The following is a 19009-nucleotide window of genomic DNA, read 5'->3' on the forward strand; positions in this document are numbered from 1 at the left end:
AGCAGTGTGGTGGACATAGGAAGTATTCAATGAATTTTTGTTGAATGATTGCCCTCCCATTGATTGTAAGCTCCACACTGGCAGCAACTGTAGTTTTTAATCACTTTTAAACTGCAAGTGTTTGACACCTAGTAGGCATTTAATACACATTGGTTGAATGAGTGTATGAATATACTGCTTACTTTATCTTTACCCTTTCAATCACCCTCACCTCATCATCCCAATTTGTAGGATAAAAATGTGCATTTCTGAGGATTCCTACTTCCAAGCTTCCTCCTCACCCTTTGTAACCATTCCCTCATTCCCTTGATCCCCCCAACCCCATCCCTCATTTCTTCACAATCATGTTTTTGCTGTTACTTCCCCTTCACCCTCCATTACTTCTTAGAAAGCTTCCTATCCTCCCTAGTTTGGAACATTCTTAAGCAACATGTTTTTGTAGATAAGAGAATTCCAGCTAAGCTACATTGGATCCAAAACAGCTTTCCATGAATCACCCATGACTATCTGTTTTTTGGTTTTATATTGCTTTCCTTGAAGAGGACTGAGGATCCTGTACCACTTCTTAAATTGAAATCATGGTCACTGTTCATAATTTTTTCAACAAATATTTATGACACATGTTTTATGTTCTAGACATCGTGCTAGATGTTGGGACAAGATATGCAAAGTCTGAGCCCTCCAAGGTGTGTATGACACAAAATAGAATAATCACAGGAAATGTTGAGAAATGTCCTGGCTTGGACCTAGTTATTTCTAATACAAGAAACTAAGAGAATGAGACAGGATCTGATTCTTCTGCTCATTGTAACAAGCTTTAGCATAGGCGTAGGTTGATAATGGATGTAGGCATGGGGTTAGAATGCCTTGCCCATTCACATTTATCTTGTTTGGTTTTTACAAATGACTCTGTTAGTCGGGAATGCAGGGCAGGAATTCTCTCGTAGAAGCTGGAACTGAGGTTCAGGAAAGGTCAGTTGACTTGCCTAAATTCGATGAGACTCCTGCCCTATTCTTCTTACTCGAAGAGGCCTGAGTTAAATGCTTAAAATCCTCTTCACTGATGGCTCTTCAGGATAGGAGTCAGTTTCAAATCTTCAGTGTAATGGTTTTTTAAATGTTTCTCAAAGGGAGATATCAGAGACTTTCCTGAATCAGAATCACCTAAGATGTATTATTAAAATGCATGCTCTTGATGACCTCCTCTGACCTACCCAATTAGACTCCCTGTGAGTTCTGGGAACTTGCATCTTAAACTCCCAGGGTGATTTTTCTGCATGTAAGTTTAACTGGGAGAGTTTTAATGGAAAGCCTCGGTTTGTGTTTGTTTTTGTTTTTGTTTTGAGACGGAGTCTCCCTCTGACGCCAGGCTGGAGTGCAGTGGCGCGATTTTAGCTCACTGCAACCTCCGCCTCCCGGATTCATGCAATTCTCCTGCCTCAGCCTCCCGAGAAGCTGGGACTACAGGCTCGTGCCACCACGCCCAGCTAATTTTTGTATTTTTTTTAGTAGAGACGAGGTTTCACCATGTTGGCCAGGATGGTCTCTATCGCTTGACCTCGTGATCCACCCGCCTCGGCCTCCCAAAGTGCTAACAGGTGTGAGCCACTGCCCCCAGCCCCTGGAAAGCCTCAGCTTTGATGCAGGGTTAACATTTGCCTTTGGGACATATTTCGTCAGCATCTCAAAGAGTAACCCATATGTCCTTGAGCAGATGGGAATGCAACAGCCTTCTGGCCGGAACCTGTCTCTTTCTTTCTTTCTTTCTTTCTTTCTTTTTTTTGAGACGGAGTTTCGCTCTTGTTGCCCAGGCTGGAGTGTAATGGCACGATCTCGGCTCACCGCAACTCCGCCTCCCGGGTTCAAGCGATTCTCCTGCCTCAGCCTCCCGAATAGCTAAGACTCCAGGTGCGCGCCACTACGCCCGGTTAATTTTGCATTTTTAGTAGAGACGGGGTTTCTCCATGTTGGTCAGGCTGGTCTCGAACTCCCGACCTCAGGTGATCCGCCCGCCTCGGCCTCCCAAAGTGCTGGGATTACAGGCTTGAGCCACCACGCCCGGCCACTTGTCTCTTTTTTATACAAGTGTTTTTTGGAATTTGGGGGTTCAGGTGAGCAGGTGCTCTGCTGCTGGTAACTACTCGCAGTTAAAGATCTTTTGACTCTTTCCCCGACCCGCTATTTGTCAGTGTCGTTTTCCACCACAGAGCCAGGTATTTGCCCCGCCGGCCACGGTGGGGCGCGCGCGGCGTGTGCTGCCAGCTTATCTCTTCTTCCCCGATCCGCCTTCGCGCCCTTAAGGAGACAGTCCCTGGGAGTTTCTGCCTTTGGTCTCCAGTTGTTGCTCTCTTCTCGCGAGAACTGCTCCTCCCATCCTCTTCTCTCACGAAGCCCCGCCCGCGGAGAGGTTCCATATTGGGTAAAATCTCGGCTCTCGGAGAGTCCCGGGAGCTGTTCTCGCGAGAGTACTGCGGGAGGCTCCCGTTTGCTGGCTCTTGGAACCGCGACCACTGGAGCCTTAGCGGGCGCAGCAGCTGGAGCAGGAGTACTGCGACGCATCCCGGAGTCGGCCTTGTAGGGGCGAAGGTGCACGGAGATCGCGGCGGGCGCAGCCTTGAGCGCCGGAGCGCGTCCCTGCCCTTAGCGGGGCTTGCCCCAGTCGCAGGGGCGCATCCAGCCGCTGCGGCTGACAGCAGCCGCGCGCGCGGGAGTCTGCGGGGTCGCGGCAGCCGCACCTGCGCGGGCGACCAGCGCAAGGTCCCCGCCCGGCTGGGCGGGCAGCAAGGGCCGGGGAGAGGGTGCGGGTGCAGGCGGGGGCCCCATAGGGCCACCTTCTTGCCCGGCGGCTGCCGCTGGAAAATGTCTCAGGAGAGGCCCACGTTCTACCGGCAGGAGCTGAACAAGACAATCTGGGAGGTGCCCGAGCGTTACCAGAACCTGTCTCCAGTGGGCTCTGGCGCCTATGGCTCTGTGTGGTGAGTGTCGCTGGGCCTGGGGCCGCTGTGGACAGGGTGGCCCTTCGCGCCCGAGGGCCAGGCCTGCCCCACTGCTCAGCGTTGCGTCAAGTGGCAGGAATTTTCCTCGGGGGAGGGCATTGCTGCCCCTTCGAGCTCTGCCCGTTCTGCACCTCCAGCACCCCTCGCCCTGCACTCACGCAGGTATGCGGTCCACCGTGTGCAGCACTCAGGTCCGCTGCGAGAGGTAGGTGGTGGTGCTGGAGCTCGGTTCTGGCTAGCACCCTGCGCCTTCCCTTCTCGGAGGGTTGCTGCTCGGCAACAGGCACCGGGGGAAGGGCCGCTTCCTTGGGGGTCTCCCTGCCTACCTGGAGCAGAAGGACCCTCTCCGTGATGCGCCCACGCTGGGGCTCCGGACCCTGGGTGCTCTGAGCAGACAAGCTCGGGGAACTGCCGGGAGAAGCAGAAGGGCACAGCCCAACCCGAAGACTGCGGTCATCTGAACAAAACTGACCAGGAAGGGAGCTCTCTCCGGGCCTTTTTTTTTTTTTTTTGCAAAACTCTGTCGAAATCCCATCTTGAAAAGCGTTCTTTTTGAATTCGCACTTGAATTAACAGCGATCCATAGAGCTTAAAATACCGACTTTATCTCGGTGAGCACTGTGCCAGCTTGAGTGGTGTGTTTCCGATTCGGTTGAAAGCGTATTTCCTTTCCGTGGAGGGGCGGCGGTGGTAGTGCCTGCAAGAACACTGCAGCTTGAGAAACTGGCAGGCTCACTGATTAGTCACATACCACTGCTCATTTAAGTATTGTTCGACAAAACAATTTTCTCATTTGGAGCAAGAAAGATTCAGATCTGTAAGGCGCCCTCAAGATCAAAAAGTTATTAACAGTGCTGGGAGGTATTGTAAATATTTTTTGAGATAATTCTTGCGAATACTGTGTTTTAAAAGTCCCTTAGAGAGCTTGCAGGGAGTTATCTAGTTATCTGCATTTATGGCCTGAGGTACACGATGGTTTTCGTAAGGATATGGAACCACATAGAAAAGGAAGGGAAGAGATACTTTTTAGCTTTAATTTACACCGTGAGTGTGTTTTAAATTAAGTCGATAGCATATAATTTCCAGACCTGAAATGTTTCACTAACTGCTCTCTTAACTTCCAAGGTTTTATACCCTGTATTTTAGATTTTCTATAATTTGAAAGCTACGGATCTTAAACTAAGTATCAGATTTAACTGTTAGCTTTTTCTGTGTTTTAGTAATTCGTATTGTATGCGTCATTTGAAAACGGGCCTGTAAAATAGTTTTTTTGTTTTGGAACAAATTCCAGGCTTTTGGATGTGTTAATCTTTAAGTATGATTTCTGTGTTTCCCAAAGTCACATCATGAATTTCCTGTTTGGTAGAATCTTCTGGGTAATTGAGATTGTGCAATTGTGTCCAGCAACAGATCATATTGCATTTTCTAGTTCAAGCTGCTTAAGTTATGTTGCAGATAGCACCGTGCTTGACATCTTTCTCCCATTTTTACAGCATGGCAGTTTACATTTTAAAGGAATTTGCAGCATTTTACATTCAGAGAGTGTGTGTGTGTAGTTGGTTTGCAGCATTTTACATTCAGTATATACATATTATATAGGTATATACATTCGGTATATACATATTATATATATCTAGTTGATTTGCTAATTTTCAAAGATGTATTTGGATCATTGCTCTTTTAATATTTTATAGCTCATTCATATACTTCCATTTTTTCATTCTTGAATTGACACATTTCTGTAGTATCACGTTTTCTTTTTCAATGCTATTTAAATTTTAATGGAGTGATACAGCAGAATAACTCAACTATAGAGGGTTTGGGTGAACTCCAATTGAATTGCTTGCAAGGGTTCGCTACTATTGGTGACTGGCTCTGCACTGGAACAGGAGATTCAGATTTACAGTGAAGTACCATTAAAATTAACTCCACAATTCTTTAGTGGTATACTTTTCTGTGGTATAGAAGCCAGCAGTATCTGACCCTTAAAAGTACTTTTATTTTATTGAACAGATTTTTAAAAATACATTGACATTGTATAAAATTTGAAAGTTTTAAAAAGGTACTCAGTGGGCCGCGTGCAGTGGCTCACGCCTGTAATCCCAGCACTTTGGGAGGCCGAGGCGGGTGGATCACGGCGTCAGGAGATCGAGACCATCCTGGCTAACACGGTGAAACCCCGTCTCTACTAAAAATACAAAAAATTAGCCGCCCGTGGTGGTGGGCGCCTGTACTCCCAGCTACTCAGGAGGCTGAGGCAGGAGGATGGTTTGAACCCGGGAGGCGGAGGTTGCAATGAGCTGAGATCGCTCCACTGCACTCCAGCCTGGGCGAAAGTGCGAGACGCCGTCTCAAAAAAAAAAAAAAAAAAAAGATATTCAGTGAAAAGTCTCCTTTCCTTTTTGTTCTCCAGCCACTCTACTCTCTCAAAGACAGGCACTGTTAAGTGTCTTGTGTCTTTCCAGAGAGGCAGTTTTTTTTTATTTGCTTGTTTGTTTAGTAGTCTTTCTACTAAAGGGATTTAAGATGTAACCTACAGCATATTGGTGAAAGAAAATACAACCGAAACTGAAATTGTATGACAATTGACAATAAACAAATTATAACTAATGTTGGAATGAAAATACCAGAATTTAGATTTACAATTAAGTGTTATCTTATTCAGAGATTCAGCGTAGTTATTTGAAGTTTTTCTTTTCTTTGAGACGAAGTCTCACTCTGTCGCCCAGGCTTGAGTGCAGTGGTGCCATCTCGGCTCACTACAACTTCCACCTCCTGGGTTCAAGCGGTTCTCCTGCCTCAGCCACCCTAGTAGCTGGGACTACAGGTGCCCGCCACCATACCCACCTAATTTTTGTATTTTTAGTAGAGACGGGGTTCTCCATGTTGGCCAGGCTGGTCTCAGACTCCTGACCTCAAGTGATCTGCTCTCCTTGGCCTCCCAAAGTGCTGGGATTACAGGCCTGAGCCATGGTGCCCAGCCTGAAGTTGTTCTTTCAATGAGTACCTTTTTAGGTGTGGCAGAAAACATATTTTGGAACTTCTTTTAGAATCCACTTTGGAGCCTGTGATATTCTTCTTCTTCTTCTTTTTTATTTTGAGACAGAGTCTTATTCTGTTGTCCAAGTTGGAGTGCAATGGCACCATCTCTGCTCACTATAACCTCCACCTCATGGGTTCAAGCGATTCTCCTGCCTTAGGCTCCCAAGTAGCTGGGATACAAGTGCGCAACACCATGCCCGGATGATTTTTGTATTTTTAATACAGACAGGGTTTCACCATGTTGGCCAGGCTGATCTCTAACTCCTGACCTCAGGTGATCCACTTGCCTTGGCCTCCCAAAGTGCTGAGATTACAGGGGTGAGCCACCGTCTCTAGCCATCCATCTTCATTTTTTTGAGAGCAGATTTGATTTTAGGGAATAACAGTTCATTTGAATCCAAATAATTTAGGGAATTTGGACTCAAGTCTGATAAGAAAGATAAGGCAATCAGGTTGGTGATACTACTGTTTTAGGTCAGATAGGAGTTATAACTATAAAGTAACAACACATAATTTTTTGTGTGACTTCTTGAACTGGACCTGAAGTCTACTTCCAAAAAATCTCCGAATTTTATTTTATTTATTTATTTATTTTGTAGAGATAGGGTCTTACTGTGTTGCCCAGGTTGGTCTCAAACTCCTGGCCTCAAGCAGTTCCCCCACCTTGGCCTCCTGAAGTGCTGGGATTATAGGGATGAGCCACCACACCCAGCCCCTGAATTTTATTTTCAAGAATGAAAATGAATGAATAGAATATTTCAATGAATAAAATTCATTCATTGAAATATTTGTCAGTTTCCGAATTTTATTGCTCTAAAGTGTGGTATGCTTTGTAACATTTACAAATTATTTTAAGCCTATATTATTTTAATTTATACTAAGTATAGTAAAAAAACAAGTAGAAGCCTGTGTGATAACCAGCTATGAATCAAAATAGAGTTTTACAAATATGCCTTTCCGTTAAAGGGTAAAGGGAACTAGACTAGGTCTTGCAGTTTTAAGGAACTTTATGCATTGTCTGTGAGGGGAAATGAAGCAAAATTGTTTAAGAATACATTGTTGCAAAGCATTGATTTTGGGGTTTTGGGACAGAAGGGGAGAATCTTTGTGGTGAGTTTAAGGAAATACAAACAGGAACTTAAGTGCCTTTCCTCTGGGGTAGGGTTCTTCCAGGCCCTTGCTGTTGATTAGAGGAGGTGGGGCACTGGTAACCATGAAATAGGAGGTGACAGTTGAGAATTACTCTTAGATCTTATTCAACTGTTTATTCAACAGTGTTTATTGAATACCTACTATGGGCCAGATAGCTAGGTTCTGGAAATAGAGTGCTAAACAAGACAGAAACAAGACAATCCATTCTCTCCTGGAACTTACAGCCTAGTGGGTTTAATAACTACATTTTGTGGATTGCTTGCTATGTTCTAGCATTGTGCTGTGCACTTTATCATCAGCATAAAAAGTATATAACAAAACCTTTGGTAAAAGGATAGCAAAACTTGCTAAGAAATCAAATACAACTTCCTAAGTGCTTTGTGGAACAAGATTATTCTAGTATAATAGAAATAAGTGAAGCTAACTTTTTTTAACTATTAATGGCCATTCACCATTTTAAATCTATTTTTTTTTTTTTTAGAATGAGCCAGGGCACAAAGAAATAAAAGTGCATGATTATTAAGTATACAAGGGTGACTTTCTTGACTCCTGACCAGTGAGAAGGGTGTGCCCTTTACTTTTCTAGTAGTGATAGTAGGTCCATGCTGAGCTTTCCATTCTTTTCTTTGTAACCAAAAGTAAGATAGTTGCCTGTATGTTACCAGTGCCAGTCAATAAGAAGTCTTTAAACATAATTAACGGCAAGCATTTGTATTATTGATGTATAAAGATTGTTTTAAGAAAGAGTTCATTCGAAGCTGGCTATAAAGTCATTTTATTATCAAATCCCATTTTTCCACTTTTTTTTTTTTTTTTTGAGACGGAGTCTTGCTGTGTTGCCCAGGCTGGGGTGCAGTGGTGCAATCTCGGCTCATGGCAGCCTCTGCCTCCCGAGTTCAAGCAATTCTGCCTCAGCCTCCTGAATAGCTGAGATTACAAGTGCGTGCCACCATGCCTGGCTGATTTTTGTATTTTTAGTAGAGACGGGGTTTTACCATGTTGGTCAGGCCAGTCTCGAACTCCTGACCTCGTGATCTGCCCACCTCGGCCTCCCAAAGTGCTGGGATTACAGGAATGAGCCACCGCACACAGCCTCCACTGGTTCTTCTTTAAAATAAGCTTATCCTGGATCTCCAGGTTTTCAGTTCTGCCAGTTTGATTTCTTGATACTGAGGAGTACTCTGCTTTTGATTTCTTTCTAGCCCAGTCTCAGAGATGATGTGTTGACTTTGCCTTTCATGGGCAAGAGTGCAGATATTGCTGAGCCCCTGGGGCCTAGAATTCAAAGATGGAAGAATTCACTGGGGTAGATCACCCTCACTTTAGAATTAACTGACATTTTTAGGGATTTTTGCAGTTTATAAAGTGTTTTCATTCAAAGCATTATCAATCAGTTCTCACTAGCTCCATGGAGGCTCATATTTATTAACTCCATTTTATAGATGGGGAGCTGGACTCATTCATTAAAGGAATGGCATACTTGTCAGTGCTACTTTTAGTAGTCTCCTTTCTGATAGATGTGGGCTGCTGAGGTTGCACGGTGGCACCTTCTCTTATGCAGTTCACCTCCTCTTGTGAAAAAGGGGTTGCTGAGTCACTCGGAATAGAGCTTGAGTGTAGGAAAGCAGTTCCACCAGTGTCATTGCCCAGTTTATGTGAGGGGTAATGACTTAACCCATTTAACCCATTAGAGTCATGTCTCTTCCTCAGAACTGATAAATCAAAAATGCACTCATTGCCCAGATTAAAATTTTTTCTGAAGGAATTATTAGGCAGTGCAAATAGTTAATTCCTGAATTTATGAATCCTATTGGATTGAAATTCTTCAGTGTACATTTATGTAAAGTTGGGACTGTCTGTACATGTTTGTGTTACATAAGTGTAGGATATAAATAGAAATAACTGCCTCTCCAGCCCTTTGAAAATACATTAGATTTTTGCTTTTTGCAGTAAAATTTGGGGTAAAACTGATTTGTTCTTATCTAAGAGGTATAATTACTGCAGTGCTCAGAAAAGCCTCATTATAAAGTGGGCTCCCCTGACTTGGAACTTAGGGATGTCTTCTCATGGCTGCTATGGAAGTCATGCAGCTGTTTCGTCAGGAAAATAACCAAAAACTTCTTTAAACTTGGAAATGTTTTTGTAAAAGAAACTTTCAGTATTTGGAGTAGTTTGTCTTTCACAATGCTTCCATAAATTAAGCACAGGCACAACTCGTTTTATTATGCTTCACAGATAATTGCTTTTTTTTTGCAAATTGAAGGTTAGTGACAACCCTGTGGTAAGCGAGTCTTTTGGCACCATTTTTCCAAAAGCATGTGCTCACTTCATGTCTGTGTGTCACATTTTGGTAATTCTCGCAATATTTCTTTCTTTCTTCTTTTTTTTTTTTTTGAGACAGAGTTTTGCTCTGTCGCCCAGGCTGGAGTGCCATGGTGCGATCTCGGCTCACTGCAACTTCTGCCTTCCGGTTTCAAGCGATTCTCCTGCCTCAGCCTCCCGAGTAGCTGGGACCACAGGCATGTGCCACCACACCTGGCTAATTTTTGTATTTTTAGTAGAGATGGGGTTTCACCATGTTGGTCAGGCTGGTCTCGAACTCCTGACCTTGTGATCTGCCTGCCTTGGCCTCCCAAAGTGCTGGGATTACAGGTGTGAGCCACCATGCCCGGCAGTTCTGCTGGGATTACAGGTGTGAGCCACTGTGCCCGGCAGTTCTCGCAATATTTCAAACTTTCTCATTATTATTAAATATTATGGGGATCTGAGATCACTGATCTTTGATGTTGCTGTTGTAATTGTTTTGAGGTGTCTGGAACCATGCCCATAGGCAGACTTAATTGATAAACATTGTGTGTGTTCTGACTGCTCTGCCAACCAGCTGTTCCCTCTCTCCATCTCTTAAGGCGTCCTTATTCCCTGAGACACAATAATACTGAAATTAGGCCAATTAATAACACTACAGTGGTTTCTAAATGTTCAAGTGAAAGGAATGTTTGCATGCCTCTTACTTTAAATCAAAAGCTAGAAATGATTAAGCATAGTGAGGAAGGCATGTCGAAAACTGAGATAAGCTGAAAGCTAGGCTTCTTGTACCAAACAGCCAATTTGTGAATGCAAATGAAAAGTTTTTGAAGGAAATTAAAAGTTATATTCCAGTAAACAAATGAATGATTAGAAAGCAACACAGCCTTGTTGCTGAGCTGGAGAAAGTTTTAGTGGTCTGGATAAAAGATCAGACCAACCACAACATGCCCTTAAGTCAAAGCCTAATCTAGAGCAAAGCCCTAACTCTCTTTAATTGTATGAAGTTTGAGACAGGTGAGAAAGCTGCAAAAGATAAGTTTGAAGCTAGCAGAGGGTGGTTCATAGGTTTAAGGAAAGAACCTGTCTCCATAGCATAACTTATAGTGCAAGGTGGCTGGGGGCGGTGGCTAACACCTGTAATTTCAGCACTTTGGGAGGCTGAGGCAGGCAGATCATCTGAGGTCAGGAGTTTGAGACCAGCCTGGCCAACATGGCGAAACTCTGCCTCTACAAAAAATACAAAAATTTGTTTTTTATATTTTTTGGTGTTGTGGTGTACACCTATAGTCCCAGCTGCTTGGGAGGCTGAGGCAGGAGAATTGCTTGAACCTGGGAAGTGGAGGTTGCAGTGAGCCACTGCAACCAAGTGGCAACCGAGATCGTGCCACTGCACTCCAGCCTGGGCGATAGAGCAAGAGTACATCTCAAAAAAAAAAAAAAAAAAAAAAAAAATCAATAGATGAGAAATTGCTTCTCAGGAATGAATAAATAAAGTAGTTTCTTGAGGTGGAATCTGCTGTTGGGGAAGATGCTTATGAACGTTGTTGAAATGACAACAAAGGGTTTAGAATATTACATAAACTTAGTTGATAAAGCAGCAGCAAGGTTTGAGAGGATTGACTCCCATTTTGAAAGTAGTTCTACTGTGGGTAAAATGCTATCAAACACCATTGCAGGCTACAGAGAAATCTATCACGAAAGGAAGAATAAATCAATGCAGCAAGCTTCACCGTTGTCTTATTTTTAGAAATTGCCATAGTCATTCCAGCCTTCAGCAGTTATCACCCTGAGTAGTCAGCAGCCATCACCCTGAGTAGGCAGCAGCCATCAACACTGAGACAAGACCCTCCACCAGCAAGAAGATAATGACTTGCTGAAGGCTCAGGTGACCCTTAGCATTTTTTAGCAAAAAAGTATTTATTTATTTATTTATTTTTTCGAGATGGAGTCTTGCTCTGTTGCCCAGCCTGGAGTGCAGTGGCACGATCTCGGCTCACTGCACCCACCTCCCAGGTTCAAGCAATTCTCCCACCTTAGCCTCCCGAGTAGCTGGGATTACAGGTGTGCACCACCACGCTCAGCCAATTTTTGTATTTTTAATAGAGATGGAGTTTCACCATGTTGGCTAGGCTGGTCTCAAACTCTTGACCTCAAGCGATCCTCCTGCTTTGGCCTCCCAAAGTGCTGAGAGTAATAGGTATGAGCCACTGTGCCCGGCTAATAAAATATTTTTAAATTAAGGTATGTGTATATATATATATAATATATATTTTTTTTTTTTTGACATACTGCTAGTGCATACTTAATAGACTACAGTATCATGTAAATATAACTTTTATATGCACTGGGAAACCAAAAAATTTATGTCACTCATTTTTTTGTGATATTCACTGTGTTGTGGTTGTCTGGAACTGAACTCATGATATCTTTGAGGTACACCTGTATGTATGTGTTAAGGATTTACAAAATTAACCAGCTTTCCCGTGCAGTGTTCAAGTCTTTTAATAATTTATTATAGGGAAGAAGAAGTGGTGGTTTGTAAATTCTGTACTTGACAAATGGATACTGGGTTTTGGGCATGCTTGGCTCCAAGGCTGAATGTTGGGGGAAAGAAGTATAGGAGAGTGAGGAGTCTAGGATTTCTAAGTTTTGGCCTTGGGCAAATGGATATATTTTAGTGCCATTTTCTGAACTTTGTGTTACAAAGTTACAAAAGAGTGTTACAGGGTCCAAGATTGTAGAGAGAAAGGGGAAGGAGCATAGGTTCATGGTAATCTCCTTGAGGACAGGACTCATTATACCTTGAGTGCCTACCATGTATGGTTTGCCGTAAGTGCTGGAGATGAAATGTGAACAAAAGAGACAAAAATTTCTGCCTTAAGAAGCTGTATTCTGGCCAGGTGCAGTGAGTGGCTCACACCTGTAATTCCTGCACTTTGGGAGGCCAAGGTAGGTTTCCTTGAGCCCAGTAGTTAGAAACCAGCATCCTGGGAAAAATGGGGAGGCTCCTCTACTAAAAAATAAAAATAAAAAATTAGGGATGCTTGGTGGCACACTCCTGTAGTTCCAGCTACTTGGGAGGCTGAGGTGGAAGGATTGCTTGAGCCTGAGAGGATTGCTTGAGCCTGGGAAGTTGAGGCTGTAGTGAGCTGTGATCCTGCCACTGTACTCCAGCTTGGGTGACAGAGTGATACCCTGTCTCCAAAAAGAAAAAAAAAAAAGGAAGCTATATTCTAATGGGGATGGCAGTGGAAGAGTGGAAGTAGATAATAAACAAAATATATAGTGTGTCAGATAAGTGCTGTGGAGAAAATGCAAGAAGGGAAGGAGAGTGAGTGCTAGGATGGCTGTTGCACTTTTAAGAAAGGTGAACAGGGTAAGCATCATTGATAAAGTAACAATTGAGCAAAAACCTGAAGAAGGTGATATAGGACACTGGTTGGACATGGGTGAGGATGTGAGAACATTCTAGGCTGAGGATTAGCAAGTGTGCAAAAGCCCTGAGGTAAGGGCCCTGTGCTCCAGGAAATAGCTAAGAGACCAGTACAGCTAGAGCTAAATGAACCAGGGGCCAAATATAGGGAGAAAAGTGGGGTGAGGAGAGGGTTGCAGATATGCAGGGATCATGTAGGGTCTTATTTGCCTTTATACAGACTGTGACTTTTCCTTTAAGTGAGAGGGGAAGCCTTGGAGGGTTATGACCAGAGGAAGGACATGACCTAAATCTTGTTTTAACAGATTACTGTGCTCTAGGGTCCCAAGTTTTTCGTTTCGGTTCCTTACCCATTCTACCCTAAACCACTACTGTGAATAGGATAGAACGGTGGAGTTAGATGAATTGGTGCAAGCCCTGACCCATGCTCACAACTCTCATTCCAGCAGTCCCAGAGTGCCAGAGCCAGTATTTTTGTTGGGCCCTAGAAATTTAGGGTATTCCAGTCCAGCTCTTTAAATAACATGGGCTTACTTTACTTTTTCAGGTTTTTGTTGCCAAAAGGAAGGAGCAGAGATTAGCTCTTGAGTTTAGCTGAAAAAGGAAGATTAGTCTGCTGGCAGATTGAGTGTTTTTTAACTTCTTTGGCTTTTAGGGTTTTTCTTACTTTTGGATCATGTTTTAAAAGTCATTTTTACCTTCTTTCAACAGTTAAACATTTAAGTTTTATTTGATTTTATTTGACCCTTTTTCTGCTTTACATTCCTCTGCCTTTTCCCCATTATAATACTTTTAGTAGAGGTTAGACCATTGTTATCTGTCATTAATGTCTTAGCTTTGAGGCCCCAAGGACTTCTCTGTTAAACTTAAATATATCATGTAGATTGAAAGATTATCTACAGACATGTGATCCTATAAAAACCCATATTATTTATTGTCCTCCCTGCCTTTACAGATGTAAACCCCTCTCCTCTTTTCATCAGAGCTCCCCCTCTTTTACTGCTCTATCATCAGGTTGCAGAAAATAAGTTTTCCTGCAAACATAGATTCCCATGGCAACATAACAAAAAGGTAATAGAACAAATGTTTATTTTGTCTAGACCTGCTGTCTGAGTACCATTAGACCCTGAACATGTTGGCTCCTGTTATTTGAATATGTGGTTACAAACTCCTTATTTTCCTCAAAACTTACTTCTCTTAGGCCTTGGTGATATTGTCACTGTGCCTGTGATATGAAGGAAGGTGTGTGTGTGTGAGTATGTGTGTCTTACTGTCATTCTACTCAAAAGTGTGTATTGATTGCATTTTCAAACTTATGGCTTAAAATGTAGACACCACACAATCTGAGCATGTGAAGAAAAAAAGCATACCAGTTTTGTTCTTTGTTTTCGTAAGTTCATTAATTTAATATTTCCAGTGCACTATACTAGATATTTTGTTTACAGAGATTTTAAAAAAAAGAAGGGTCCCTGCTTTCTAAAGTATCAGTCCAGGCTGGGTGCAGTGGCTCACGCCTGTAATCCCAGCACTTTGGGAGGCCAAGGTGGGCGGATCACTTGAGGTCAGGAGTTTGAGATCAGCCTGGCCAACATGGTGAAACCCCATCTCTACAAAAATTAGTTGGGCATGGTGGTGTGTGCCTGTAATCCCAGCTATTCAGGAGGCTGAGGCACAAGAATCACTTTAACCCGGGAGGCGGAGGTTGCAGTGAGCCGAGATCACTCCCCTGCACCCCTGTCTGGGCGATAGAGCAAGACTCAGTCTCAAAAAAAAAAAAAGTATCAGTCCAGAGGAGACATATTTATGTTTCCTCATAGATGGCTTTGGAAGTCCTCTGTAGTTTTGGATCTTGAAGCATTTTAGGTTTTGGATTTTCAGATTAGGGATACTCAACCTGTATAACCCAGGGTAATTCAACCTATTGACATCTTAGGTGGGATAATGTTTTGTTGTGAGGGACTGACTTGTGCAGTGTAGTATGTTTAGCAGCATCCCTGTCTCCAACTCACTATATACTAATAGCAATTCCCAGTTGTGACAACCAAAAATATCTAGACATTGCCACATATCTCTTGATGGGTAGGGAGGGCAAAATCACCTTTAGTTGAGAACCACTTATATAACCCTATATATTTGGATTGATAACCCTGTATATTTGATTGAGTAAAAACTAGATGGGATAACATGAACCTTCCACCTGCAAAAAAGCAGAAATGCTATACTTTCTGCATTATAAATTGGGCCTCTCTAAACATGATTTTTGTTATTTCTAGGAGAGTAACAGCATTTCTAATGGTCAAGGTCCTAGCTATAACCCAATAAGCTTAATGGATGGGAGAACTTGCACAAGCATGCTTGCAAGAGGCCAGGTGTATCACTGGCACATTTGAGAAACAACTAATTAGTGAGGGAGACCCAATTTTCATGAATAATTGTGTTTTGTCATTGTCATGGCCCCAACTTAGGGTGTTTTGAATTTTTTCTGGAAAGGAAATTAGCATGAAGTCCAAGTTGGTAGGTAGGTAGCATTTTCCCTAGTGTCTCTTCTGGTATTCTGTGTCCTTTCTCTCCTGTCTTCTTTCAGTATTTAGCATTTTCAAACTCCTAGAAATAAAATGCTGTTTAGAAAACCACAAAGAGAGCTGCACATAAACTAAGGAGCAAGAAGTAGTACATTGTGAATTAATTTTCTGTATGTTTTTGAAGGTTCTTGCATCTGGGAAGGCTTGCTTAGTTTTAAAAATATTAGGTAATAACAGACTGAAATTTTGAAGATCTTGTGGATCTCAGGTAGCAGTAACTCAGGAAGATCAGCCTTCTTTGATTTAGAATGTCATTTAGGCACATTATGTATTCTGGTACCTTAGAAGATACAATGCCTTTTCCTGAATTATCATTGCTACTGCTTTAATTACTTTAAGGCTGTGAGGCAGTAACTAACTTTAGTGTCACAATGTATACATCTTAACATTTATTGTGCTCTTTTTTTTTTTTAAACACCACCTTAAAGTACTCTGCTATTCAGATTTTTCCTTGTGTTTCTCTAATTCTCCTATTTCATCCATTGGAAAGTTTTTTCTTCCTCTTTTCTTTCTGCTCCATGATCCATTCTTAAATTTTCTTTTCTCTTTCTGTGCATATTCTTTTTGAATTCATTATCTGATAGTCTCAACAATGGTCTTGTTCATATACTATCCTTCCAAATTTGTACTTTCAAACCTAATCTCAAGAATGACTGATCCTTTGGATTCTAAATCTATTGAGATGTAATGTTTCATGCTTTCCCTTGATTACTTTCCTACACACTTCTTGAAGATACCAGAGATGTAGCACTAACTTCCGTTGGAATGGGATTCATGTTACAAACTTGAATGTTTCAGTTTAGATATGTGAAGCGGATGTCATCATTAGCACTGATGACTGACAGTAGTTATAAAAATTACAATCAGGAATGAACCAATTTACCTGAAGTTTTCAATAACTCTAGGTATTAATGTAACATAATTTTGAAAGTTTGAAATATATAGGTATAAATATTGATGCTTATATTTTAGATTTACTGTAGCGAAGGAAATTTGCCAGTCGTTCATCAGTGTTAAATGCCCACCAATGTGTAAAAGAAATAGACCTAAAATATTAATAAATTGTGTATATATGTATGAAGGTATTGATGTGTACAGAGAAGTGGAGACATTGTGAGTTATAGTGGTCAGTATGGTTTTATGGAGGAGAAAGGATTTGAAGATTATTTAGAAAGATGGGTATTTGGAGAGAAGAAAAGGAAACATTTTCAGACAAGAGAAAACATAAACCAAGAGAATAGATATGAAAAGGACTGTTCTGACAGGAGGAACATCTCAGGTAGGGTGAACCCAGTTGTGGTTCTCATTCTTGTTGTGCTTCAGACTCACTTGTGGAACTTTTAAACATACCTCTGGAAATTAAGAATGAGATCTGGAGTGGGACTTAGGCAGTTGCATTTCTAAAAAGTCTACAAATGGTTCTTTAGGTAGTAGAGAGCTGTTGGAGTTTCTTGAGTTGTGAACTGTGGAGGAAAATTGTTTTAAAATTGGTCTTGCTGGAGTGTAAAGAATGGATTAGAGGAAACAAATGTATTGCTTTGTCAAAGTCTGGTAAATTTATGTGTGCCTCTGTTCATTTTGACTCCTTGGCTATATTTCTTAGTTCCTTGAGGTCATAAACAATCAGCTTTTAAAGCTTCAGTGAAGGAATATCTTTTTTTTTTTTTTTTTTGTGGCTGGGTTGGGGGACAGGGTTTTGCTCTGTCACCCGGGTGGAAGTGTAGTTACGCAGTCAATGGCTCACTGCAGCCTTGAACTCCTGAGTTCAAGTGATCTTCCTACCTCAGCCACCCAAAGTAGCTGAGACTACAGGTGTGTGCCGCCATGCCCACCTAATTTTTTTTTTTTTTCGTAGACACGAGGTCTCACTATGTCATGAAGTTGCCCAGGCTGGTCTTGAACTCCTGAGCTCAAGCTTCCTCCTGCCTCAGACTTCCAAAGTGCTAGGATTACAGGTGTGAGCCACCGCACCTAGCAGGAAACATCTTATAAAATCATTCTACTTTCATTTGGAACTTGCAGGCTCATGCCTGCAATCCCAGCACTTTGGCAGGCTGAGGCAGGTGAATTACTTGAGCTCAGGAGCTCAGGATTTCTAAACCAGCCTGGGCAACATGGTGAAACTTTGTCTCTACCAAAAATATAAAAAAATTAGCCAGGCGTCGTGGTGTGCCTCAGTAGTAGCAGCTACTCGGGAAGCTGAGGTGGGAGGTTTGTTGGGGCCTGGGAAGTCAAAGCTGCATTGAGCCGTGATCATGCCACCACACTCTAGCCTGGGCAACAGAGCAAGACCCCGTCTCAAAAAAAAAAATTAAAAATGAAAGTAAGTTTCATTAAAAAATACTATATATGTAATTGCAGTGGCGAAATTGTTTTGTGATTAAATAAATACTGTTGTGTTGACATTAAAACAAGATATTTGAGAGTTAGCGAAGATATTAAAGCTAATGTTTTAAATTTTGAGTTTTTAAAGTCAATCTTAAATCTCCTGCTACTCTGAAGAAGATAAATGTATATAATTTTAATTTTTCTATTTCACTAGGTTTGAAGAATATTTTTTGAGGTTCCTAAATCAAAACTTAAGTTCCAATTTTTGCATAAAGTTGCCTTTATTTTCAAGACATTATTTCCAAAATGGCAGGACAGAGCATCCGCTTCAGAGCAACAGTGATATTTGCACATTTACTTGAATATGGAAGGAAGAAAAGCTAGGCTTCTGTAATAGAGTGTAACATGTGCAGAAAAATATTTCCAGTATGTCATTTATTGAAATTTGTTCCAGGTGCTACAGGTAAAGAGAAAGTTCCAAGTTAGTGGTCTTAATTATTTAGTTATTTAGAAGGCAAGTTTTGAAGACTATTATTAATTATCCTGATTCAGTTGGAAAAAAAGCCTGAAATTGTATGATCCGGAGAAGAGGTGTCATGTTTTTGCAAATTATTTCTTCTCACTTTATAGATATTCTTTTTTCTTTTTCTTTCTTTTTTTTTTTTTTTGAGATGGAGTTTCGCTCTTGTTGCCCAGGCTGGAGTGCAATGGCGCAATCTCAGCTCACCACAACCTCTACCTCCCGGGTTCAAGCGATTCTCCTGTGTCAGCCTCCCAAGTAGCTGAGATTATAGGCATGCACCACCACACCTGGCTAATTTTGTATTTTTAGTAGAGACGGGGTTTCTCCATGTTGGTCAGGCTGGTCGCGAATACCCAACCTCAGGTGATCTGCCCACCTCGGCCTCCCAAAGTTCTGGGATTACAGTCGTGAGCCACCGCACCCGGCCCTCACTTTATAGATATTCTAATGAATTTAATGTATTAATGAGACTTTGCTAATTCAGTGTAACTACAGATTTCAATATATTTAAATATTTCCATTAACTTCCAAAAGTAAACCAAATTGTGTTTATCTTCTTAGAAGTCATCTATGACCATTGAAAGAAATTGTAAAATCACTTACGATCCCCACAAATTACTCAAAGACTTGCTGAGTGATTACTCAT

The 19009-nt window shown here is 41.9% G+C and overlaps 1 protein-coding gene across 5 annotated transcripts in view; it reads left to right on the forward strand.

Moving 5' to 3' along the window:
- The first annotated feature begins 2410 nt into the window (after nt 1-2410).
- The window catches only part of MAPK14 (mitogen-activated protein kinase 14), an 82894-nt gene continuing 66295 nt past the window's right edge, over nt 2411-19009 (forward strand). For 2 of the 5 annotated variants that reach the window (XM_009451091.4, XM_063811867.1), the window contains exon 1: nt 2545-2975. In XM_009451091.4, coding sequence (XP_009449366.1) covers nt 2860-2975 — 116 coding nt within the window. In that variant the 5' untranslated portion in view covers nt 2545-2859. Of the gene's footprint in view, nt 2976-3095; nt 3202-19009 lie in introns of those variants that run through there. The other 3 variants (XM_063811866.1, NM_001009065.1, XM_009451092.5) reach the window with 3 other exon arrangements.

Source organism: Pan troglodytes, chromosome 5 (assembly GCF_028858775.2).
Source record: "Pan troglodytes isolate AG18354 chromosome 5, NHGRI_mPanTro3-v2.0_pri, whole genome shotgun sequence".
NCBI lineage: Eukaryota > Metazoa > Chordata > Mammalia > Primates > Hominidae > Pan > Pan troglodytes.